The sequence below is a fragment of the Enhydra lutris genome, unplaced genomic scaffold (genome assembly GCF_002288905.1).
Source record: "Enhydra lutris kenyoni isolate GAN:26980312 unplaced genomic scaffold, ASM228890v2 scaffoldscaffold5, whole genome shotgun sequence".
Lineage (NCBI taxonomy): Eukaryota > Metazoa > Chordata > Mammalia > Carnivora > Mustelidae > Enhydra > Enhydra lutris.
The window spans coordinates 12,220,401-12,230,962 of record NW_019154089.1 but is presented as its reverse complement, the minus strand read 5'-3'; the positions used below and the strand labels follow the sequence as shown (position 1 = coordinate 12,230,962).

The following is a 10,562-nucleotide window of genomic DNA, read 5'->3' as shown; positions in this document are numbered from 1 at the left end:
TTTTACACATATGAAGTCATTGAATCCCTAAGCAAAAAACTATGAGGTAGGTATTAATATACGTTCTCATTTTATAGGTGAAGAAATCAAGGCAGAGTTTAAGTGACATGCCCAAGGCTAGCTGGTAACCTAGCAGGTGCTAGAGAGCCAGGATTCAAATCCAGGTTGTCTGGTACCAAGACTTATGTCCTAATCTCTACCACATTGTCTTGCAGTCACACCTTGCTTGCCTTCTAAATTTGAATTCCAGGCGCGCCTGGGTGGCTCAATGGATTAAAGCCTCTGCCTTTGGCTCAGGTCATGATTCCAGGGTCCTCCTCCTCTCTCTCTCTCTGCATGCCTCTGCCTACTTGTCATCTCCGTCTTTAATTTTGAATTCCAGATAAACAATGAATAATTGTTCAGTACAAGTATGTTCTATGCAATGTTTGGGTCAAGACTTCTTCCGAGTTGCAGAGCCTGTGGTATTTCTGACCAGGTTCAGGTCTGTCTTTACTCCAGGCAATGCTGCAGATGCCTGGGGTCCCAGCATCGTCTCCTTCCCACCTCAAAATACATGCTTCAGTATCTATATGAATATTACACATATTATGGACTCTTTTGAGAATAATTAAGAGTAGACTATGAAGTAAGCTAGAAAAAAACCCTCAACTCATGTGGGAAATACCACCCAACTGGTGGGCAGAATGGCACCCTCCCCAGAAGATAAGTCTACTGGGAACTTGTGAATGTGAGCTTATTTGGGAATTGGGTTTAGATCACCCCGCAAGGATCTTGAAATGAGATCATTCTGGGTTTAGGAGAGACCCTCAATGCAATGGTATGTATGCTTAGAAAGGTAAAGGGAGGGACGCCTGGGTGGCTCAGTTGGTTGGACAACTGCCTTCGGCTCAGGTCATGATCCCGGAGTTCTGGGATCGAGTCCCGCATCAGGCTCCCATCTCCACGGGGAGTCTGCTTCTCCCTCTGGCCTTCTCGCTCATGCTCTCTCTCACTGTCTCTCTCTCAAAAAAATAAATCTTTAAATAAAAAAAAAAAAGAAAGATCAAGGGAGATTTGAGATACAGAGGTATTAGGCAGAAGGCCACATGAAGACCAGTAGAGATTGAAGTCTTGCTGGTAGAAGCCAAGGAACATCTGGATCCACCAGAAATTAGAGAGACATGGAAGGATTCTCTTCCAGAGTCTTTGGAGAGCTCCTGCTGACCCTTGATTTTGGACTTCTGGCCTCTAGAACTGTGAGAGGGAAAAAAAAAAAAAAAAAGACTGTTGTCTTTTTCTGTAAACTGTTGTGGTGATTTGTTGGGCCGTCTGAGGAAACTGACACAGGTCATGTTCCATCCATCAGTGAATTATGACAACTCAACCTTCAAGATATATCTAGAACGAGCATCACCTCCCTCTGCCCAGTTAGCTGCACAAGCCACCAATGTGTTGTTGGCCATCCTGTGCTAGTCCCTTTGTCCCCTACAGTCACAGCAATCAGAGAGTGATTTTACACTGAAGTCAAATCTTGCCAGTCCTCTGTTCAAACCTTTCCACTTCCCATTTCTCTCAGAATATAACCCAAAGTTCTGACCAGGGCCTGCAAAGCTGGATATGATCTGGCCCTACTTTCCCTCTGACCTCATTTCTTTCCACCCAGTCTCTGTTTCCTTGTTGTTCCACAAAGGTGCCAAACACCTCCCTTGGAGCCTTTGTGTGCCCTTCCTTCCAGCCAGATAACCACAGGCTTGCTTCCTTACACGTCCCTGCTCAAGTCCCACCTCCTCAGAGAAGCCTTGCTCACCCATCCTATCCAAAGTGGCCAATTACTCTCTAAACAGATTGGTTTATTGATTATCCTGAAAGTGCTCATCATAAACACTTTGTGTTCCTGTTCATAGCCTCTCTCTCTCCTGTTGAGCATGAAAGCCTCCTAAGTGTCAGGACCTTGTCTGTCTTGTTCGTTCTACATTTCTGGTATTAATGCTGTGTACAGTGCAGTCAGTGATAAATAATTGTTGAATGAAGAAACGAATAAACCTTATAGCTATGAAGGGTGTCGACCAAAGAAGATGGAGATGGTGACTACTTTCAGCCCCGCCCAAACAGCACTTTTAGAAAAGTAACCTGGATAGCTACCTACACACATTCTCTGTGGATGGAACAAGAGTCACCACCAAAAGAAACAACCCACTGTAGTGGCAAAGGAAGATCTGAAGAGAGGGCATAGTTTAATACTGTCAGCTGTTTAATGAGACATTTTAGAATGCTTACAACTCTCAAGTCCAAGAGATCTATTCACGTGAAATCTAGAAATGGGCTCCTAAAGGAATTTGGAAGGAACAAAAACAAATTTTCATGTGTTTAACACTCAGCAGTTGAAAAAGTACTTTCATACTACTCATTTGGACTGTTACCTGCCTGAGTATAATCTTCTCATCTTACAGATGGCATTAGGGAGAACGGAGAAGGCTAAGTGACCTATACAAGGGCACAGCTGCACGACTGGTGTTAGGGGAGCATCAGACCCAAACCCAGACTTTTTTTTTAAGATTTTATTTATTTATTTATATACTTACTTACTTACTTACTTATGAGAAAGAGCAAGAGGACAAGCAGGGGGAGTGGCAGAGTGAGAGGGAGAAGCAGGCTTCACAGTAAGCAGGAAGCCTGAGGTAGGGCTCCAGTCCAGGACCCTGGGATCATGACGTGTGTTGAAGCCACCTGGGCACCTTACAAACCCAGACTTCTGGTTTCAGATTCCTTATTTCCCTCTATCACACACCGTTCACTTATTTATTTAATGTGCATTATTGAGCACAAACTGTTTCAGGAACTGCTTTAAGTGTGTCACATTAGGTTAAGAAGGTTAATAATCTTTGCCTTTGGTTTTTTCAATTAAGAAAAAGAATGTACATGTACTAAATATTGTTGGGGAAAAAAGTAACAGTAGCTGCTACCCTTTACCCACCCGCTTTTTATTTCTCCGGATGCAACTGCTGTTTTCTGGAAATTTTGGTAAATACGCCAAGTCCCCTGTCTGTCGCGTTTGTGAAGGGGGTTCCTTTATGCAGTTGGGGATTGGACAGGACGACTTTGGCTGGCTCATCGCCACTCCGTGGGCGGCCACCGCACAGGATAAGTGAGCTGCACCTGGTAACGAGGATGCCCTTCTCGCGTGTAGGGCTGTGGAGTGGGAAGCATGACCGTGCTACTGGAAATGCTCCCAGAGGGGCCGGGCCGGGTACCCCAGCAGCAGCACCTCAGGTCCGAAGTACACAGCCGAGTTTAACCTGCGTTCTCTGGGTGCGGGGCAGGGGGGCGAGACGAGGCTCCCCGTGGGCGGGGCGCGGGGCGGGGCGCGACGAAGAGGCTCCCAGCGGGCGGGGCGGGGCGGTGCGTGGTCGACGTGGCAGCCGCTGGGGCGTGCGCCTTCGGTGGCCATTTTGGAGGCGGGGACGCGCAGCGGGAGCTCTTGCCGGTATCTTCGTGGTCTTCTCGGAGCGGTAGTGTTAGCACCCCGAAGTCCTGTCCCGCACTTTCCAACTGCCACGCATACGCTCTCTCGGGCCCCCAGGTAAGCGTCAGCCTGGCAGCGATGCGGGTGCTGGCGGGCGGTGGGATGGGATGCGGGCGCCAACGGGCGCCGACCCCTCCAGGTGGGCGGGCCAGCCGGCCGCGCCGCGGGTTGGTTAGGGTCGCTTCGGAGCCCCGCAGTGGAGTCCCGAGCGCAGGCTGTGCTAGCGTGTACAGTGCGGCCCGGCACGGGGACCCTTGGCCAGGCGAGCAGTCCCCGCCGCGCGTTTAGCACTGTGGGTGGGGGTCCTGGGTCCGGTTCCCGTCCTTTGCTCCGGGGCGCGGACCCAGCCGGGCGCCCCTGACCGTTTGGCTCCGCCTTCCAGCGCGCGGGCGGCCGAACGGGACGGGCGGCAGGCGCCGGCTGACCTTAGCCCGGCCCGGCCCGGCCCGGAGACGTGGCAGGGCCTGCTGGGAGGCCGCAGTCTCCAGGCACAGGATGCCGGCCGTTCCCGCCTTCTCCCGACTCCTGGGTCCGCGCACTGGGGATGGCAGTGGGAAGGAGTTTATTTTCCCCAGGTTCCCCCGGCTTTTGCATTCGACTCTTTGTTCGCTCTTGGGACCGGCTTCCAGCAAACTGGCAAGATAGCTCCTATCCTAGAAGGGCAGAATTTATATCCATTTCTGCCTGTCAGGGTAGGTATTTTTGAGTGACAACATGTACTTGCTTGGGAACATGACTTTTTGGCGTTCCAGTCTTTTTACTTTACAGCCATTCTTTCATTCAGTTAACATTTATGGAAGTTTATTTTGGGGTCAGAGCTGAGAATGCCTAGACAAAACTCTCACATCCTGTTTTGGCGTTCGTTGTTTGTTAGAGCACCAGTAATAACTGCTTTTAAGGCTTTTACTTTGATCAAAGCTGCATTATTCCATTTCTTTATTGTATTCTTATAAGTAGCCATTCACTTTGTACCAGAAAAACCATAATAGATGCAGATTGGAAGAGGAGGGTCAGCCAGAGACTGAGGACTCAATTTTCTAAGCTATTTTTCATTACTTTCTTTAACGTTGACACATTAATAACACTTCTTATGTTGAAAAGGTATGCACTAAAACCTTTACCAAGTCTGACACGTCACTGTAATCACAGTAGTTTTTCTTCAGTAAGAAGGCATAATGTTTATGTATACCGAATTTACCTAATAACCTCATTAAGCCACTTCTTAGTGTGTCTTTTAAAGACTGAAAGAAATTGACCCTTTGTTGCAAGTTATAGGTTGTTTTCATTGCGCAGACTATTTTGCCAACACATTCATTAATTTAGGGATCAAGATGATCTTTAAACAGGACTTCTACTGGCCATTGTAAGGATTTGGTAGCATCTGTAAGGAGGAAAACGGGGAGATGAAAAGAGGTGGCTTTGGCAGGGAGGGATCAAGTCCCCAGAAGGCTGTTTGTGTTCCAGTTTATCTCACTTTGGTGTAGAGGTACTGAGTGAAAAGATGTTTGCCTCCCTGATCCCTGGTCTCTACTTAAATGCCAAAGATATTTCCTCCACATTCACAACCAAACTCTTTCAAAGTGTTGTGTATTTCTACATCTCCTCCTCCTACTCAGTCCAATTGAAACTGGCTTCTAGCCCTGCTCTTTCCATGGAAACTGCTCTCACTGTGTTCATATCTTCAGTTTGGAAAATCAATGACATTCTTTCAGATATCACAGTACTTTGGCATTTCTGCAGCATTTGGTACTGCTGCCCCTTCCCACCTTGGAACTTCTTTGGTTTTTGGACACCACAGTCTCCTGGTTTTTTCCTTTTTGGTCATTTCACTCTTCGCAAGCTCATCTGCCAGGCACTTTTTCAAGGATTGGTTGGGTCATCTTTTCCTTTTCACTAGGTATTCTCTCCTTAGATAACCTTATCCCAGAACATGACTTTAGGACTCAGTAAACTGAAGAAACCTACACTTACTGCTAAACCACAGACTTCATCAGTGTCTCTATTTGGACGTTTCAAGGAGCTTAAACTCGGTATGTCCAATTTTAAACAGCGCATAATGCCCCTTCCCAAAAAAGAAGACCTCAAACCTCTTGACCTTTTCCCGTGTTCCCTGTCTTAGTGAATGCATAGCCATCTATACATTTGTGTAAGTCATGCCCCATCTCCAGTTTTTGAATCTACTCATTCTTCCCTGTCTCCCCGTCATCATATTAGTCTAGGCCAAAGCTTCTCACTCTTGCTACTAGTGATATGTGGGGCCAGATAATTCATTCTTATGAGGGTTTTCCTGTGCCCTGTGCGATTTTTAGTTGTATTCCTAGCCTTTACCTATTAGATACCAGTAGTCCCTCTAGTTCTGACAACCAAAAATGTCTCAGATGTTGCCCAATGACCCCTGGGTCCCTCCTCCCCTCCCTGCACTTTAGAGGCACTTGCCTTGGGTGTTATCAGTTCCTACATGAACTACTTCTCTCCTTCTTAATAGTCTCTCTGCATTTACTCTGTCTGCCCTATATCCCAACCTGCATACTGTGGTCGGAGGAATGTTTTCAGAACACAAATATGAATTGCCAAAAGCTGGAATTAGCCTAAATGTCCTTTACCAGACCAATAGTAAAATGGAATACCATTCAGAAATTTTAAAAAACCCCAACCAGTGATACATCCAACAACTTGGATAGGTCTCAGGAGCATTATATTGACTGAAAAAAAAAGCCAGTTTCAGAATGTCATATGCTGTATGGTTCTATTTAGGTAACATTCATTAAATGAGAAAATGATAGAGAACAGTCTCTTGCCACAGCTTGTGGTTAGTGGGAGGCTCTGACAAAGGAGCACCACAAAGGAGTTTCTTTAGAGTGATTGTGGTGTTGGTTACAAGAGTCTTTGTGTATGATGAAACTTCATGGAGCGACACACACACACAGAAGCATACACATGTAAAAACAGGTGAAAATCCAAATAAAATCACTGGTTACTAGTAACAGCACCAGTGTTAAATTCCAGGTGTGATCACTCTACTGCAGTTAGGTAAGATGCTCTTGGTGGGAGAAGCTGGGGTTAGGATACTCAGGAACTCTGGTCTATTTTTGCATCTTTTTGCAAATCTAAAATTTCTTCAAAAAACTTAGAAGGCAAATATGTCATCCCCAGCTTGAATGCTGTACGGTGCCTTTGTGTCCTTAAAAAACCCAACTCCTTGATGTGGTTTATAAGGTTCAACACGGTCTGGGTTCTTGTCTGTGTCTCCAGTCTTCATCTTTTTTTCTGTTCCTTGTCACATGGGTTTTCTTGAATATGTCTTGTTCCCTCTACTTTACGCTTGTATACTTGGTGTATATTTACTTTTTCTGGAACCTTCCCTACTTCTTTTCCGTTGCCTAATGAAATTCTGCATCTTTTAGATCGCTGTTTATATGTGACTTCCTTTCCTCACTCAACTGAAAATCGTATTCCCCTCAAATAGGATGGTGTTCTTACCCTCAGAGCACATAATTAAGGCACATAATTCGATTTTATACTTGAGACAGACTTGAAAGTTTTTAATTTTTAAGGAAGTTTCCCCATATTTGATAATCCATTTTTCTCTTAGGACCCTGCTATCTAGTTACCATATAACATTCTTGCTGAAGTTAACATTTCTAAAACATGAGACATATCACTTAGCCATTACCATGTATGATTTTAAATGTGAACTAGAGGCGCTGGGAAGTGAGCACATTTCAGTTTTTTTTTTCCATGTTAATAGAAATAGCCCATATATAATGTTTTATGGGAAAAGAAGAAGAAAAAAAATAACATTTTTATTTTAAATGTAATAGTAACTAGAATGAAGATAAAAGTCTAACGTAGATTCATGTGGCAAAAAATTGTATTAGTGAGTTACTGTTTGAAATTTATGAATGATATAAAATTATTTCTCAGTTATAAAGTATGTGTATGAAAATGTTATGTGCACATTAAACATTGTCACAGACAATGTTTTTCTAGGAGTTTTGACAGAGCCTTTATGCAGAAATAAGTGGCATTATAAATTGTATAGACCTCAGTGTCTTGATGATTTTTTTTTTTCTAAAATTATTCTTTGGAACTACACTTGATTACTGTGCAATATATGTTCCATTTCTCTATTTTTACAGTAAACCATAATTGAAGAAAAATGATGGAAGAGAGCGGAATAGAGACAACCCCACCGGGGACTCCTCCACCACACCCTGCAGGCCTGGCTGCAGCCGCCGCAGCTTCCACCCCGCTGCCTTTAGGTACGCGGCGTCGCCAGCATCTGGTGTGGCTGGACGGTAGTAACGATGTTGTTAACTTTTCTCAGAGTCGGTTATAAGAAAAATACATAGACGAAAACATTTCTGATTTTTCCCACGATGAAGGGAAGTGACCTTTTTTTATTGAAGCCCAAAAGTTTGTTTTCCTTTGGGTAAACTTTTGTTCTCTATATTCATACTGACTACAAATCGTCATCTTAGGACAAAAGTATCCCAAAAAGCATGTGTTAGTTTTGTCTCATAGTCTGTCACTTTGTGATGATCAGCCTCCTGACCAAAATTTTGGAGTCACTGTGTAGGTTTTTATGCCGAAGGCATCAAGGGTGAAAAACAGCTCTATTTTCTTGGGTGGGGGGTGGGAAGCAAAATGAATGAAAACACAAAGATCTATTTACGAATAGGACTGTAACTTAATTTTATGTAACTGCTACTTTTAGTTAGGGGAGTTGAAAGTCATTTGCACTTAGTTGTATGTGTTGTATATTTTAAATGACACATTAAAGATAATTAATGGGTTATGGTCTGTTAAATTTTTAAATTTTGCAGTAAAAAAGTAATGAGATACTTTGAAAACTAAGTGAATGAAAAGCATTTCTAATTTTTGTGGGGTTTTTTCCTTCCCATCTTCCAGCTGCAACCAGTTCTTTCTCTTCTCCAAATGTGTCCTCCATACAGTCCTTGCCGCCACATGCGTACTCCACCCCTCAGCCGTCCCTCCCCCCGGTGAGGCCCTCGGCGCCCTTGCCCTTCGTGCCGCCCTCACCGGTCCCTTCTGTTCCAGCCCTCACTACTTCTATCCCACCTCCTGTCTCTCCACCACCTGCTGCTGCCTTCAGTAATCCCCCTCTATCCCACTTCCCGGCTTCATCATCTGCCCAAAGCACTCTTTTATCTGCACCCCCTTCTGGTCCTCCCACATCGGGATTTTCCGTTGGGGCAACTTACGACATTACAAGGGGACATGCAGGAAGAGCTCCCCAGACACCCCTGATGCCGTCATTCTCTGCACCTCCGGTAACAGGTAATTCTCTCTTACTGATACTTTGAAATAAATGGCTACAGTTAATGTTTAAATACATTTTTTAATAACTGCTTTATTGGCAAATAATTTATGTATCATACAGTTTACCCTTACGTCGAAGTATGTAATTCAGTAGTTGTCACAGTATTTACAGAGTTGTGCAGCCGTCACTGTCATCAGTTATAGAACCTTTTAGTCACCCCCAAAAGAAGCCCTCTACCTATTAGCACTTACTCCCTACTTGCTCCCGATGTTCACAGCCCCAAATAACCATTCATGAGATTGTGTCTCCATGAGTATACCTATTTTGGATTTTTCATATAAATGGAATCATACCATATATAGTCTTGAGACAAACTTCTTTCACTTAGTGTATTTTTTTTGAAGTTTTATTTGAGAGAGCAAGTGAGCGAGCACATGAGTGTGGGAAGGGGAGAGGGAGAAGCACACTCACTGCTTAGCAGGGAGCCTGATGCACGGCTCCATCCCAGGACCCTGAGATTGTTACCTGAGCCGAAGGCAGACATTTAACCTACTGAGTCACCCAGGCGCCCCTCAGGGTATTTTTAAGTTCATCCATGTTGTAGCATGTGTCTGTACTCTTTGTTTTTATGGGTCAGTATTCTGTAGTATGGATTTTCCTTCCACATTTTGTTTATTCATTTCATCCACTGATGAACTTCTGTGGTGTTTCTACTTTTTGGTATTACACATACTGCTTTTATGAACTTTTGTGTACACGTTTTTGTGAGGACGTATTTTCACATCTCTTGGGTATATAACTAGGCATGGAATTGTTTGCTTTCAAGAAACTGCTAGACTGTTTTCCAAGGCATTTGTACCATTTCACTTCAGTACCGTTTGAGTGTTTCAGTATTGCTGCATTACTTTTTTTTTAAACTTTTTTCTTTTTTGCCTCATTACTCTTAACTCATGTCTTTGATTTCTGGAGTTTTCTGTTCTCATATTTTGATATTTACATTATCAAAATAAAGGTAATGTTATTAGTGATAAATTTTGTGTGTTGTAAAATGTAGAGTATGTATACTGTATGTAGTGTCAGATAAAATTTTAAATACTTGTTTTAATATTTTGTATACTTACAGAGAGACATCAAGGTGATATTTGAGAGTTTTTTTAAAAGCTTTACTTAAAAGGATGGTCCAGGGAGTAGGGAGTATTTTTATTTAGCCAGATAAAAATTTAAAACCAAATAAAAGCTTCATGTATGCCTTAAGTTTATGGTAATGGGCCATCTTCTTTTCTAAATCGGTTACACCTACTTTTCTAGCTTCCCTGGAATGATTGTTGGAAACCAGTATTAAAACTTCGTCCTTGTCATCCTTTGCCTGTTACTTCTCGTTTTAGGAAAAGAAGTAATTTCGTTCTGATTTTTATTAATCCAACTTTGCTAATCTATTTTTACTAATAAAATTTTTTGCATAGTATAGGCATTATGTCTATGTCTTTGAATATATGAATTTTCTTTTTTGAGTTAAAGTAGGGCATATAAAATAAATATTGTTACATGCTTTTATATGTTGGTCTTGGGTGCTCACATCAATTATTTTTATGCAATAAAGGGATTAGAATTACAGTTGCCCACATCCAAGGGCTAAATAGGACCAACAGGGAGTACTTTTTGATACATATTTTGTCCATTTTCAGGACACTTGGTTAAAAAGTCTACAGAAAGGGCAGGAAATTTCTTCAGAATTTTGTTTTTGTTTGCATTTTATAAAGGTTTAGGTGATTC

At 43.1% G+C, this 10,562-nt stretch overlaps 1 protein-coding gene across 2 annotated transcripts in view; it reads left to right on the top strand.

Moving 5' to 3' along the window:
* The first annotated feature begins 3,510 nt into the window (after positions 1–3,510).
* LOC111140940 (proline rich coiled-coil 1) overlaps positions 3,511–10,562 on the top strand; it is a 39,675-nt gene continuing 32,623 nt past the window's right edge. The window contains exons 1-3 of one of the 2 annotated variants that reach the window (XM_022493209.1): positions 3,511–3,562; positions 7,645–7,767; positions 8,417–8,806. In XM_022493209.1, coding sequence (XP_022348917.1) covers positions 7,665–7,767; positions 8,417–8,806 — 493 coding nt within the window. In that variant the 5' untranslated portion in view covers positions 3,511–3,562; positions 7,645–7,664. Of the gene's footprint in view, positions 3,563–4,066; positions 4,198–7,644; positions 7,768–8,416; positions 8,807–10,562 lie in introns of those variants that run through there. The other variant, XM_022493208.1, reaches the window with a different exon arrangement.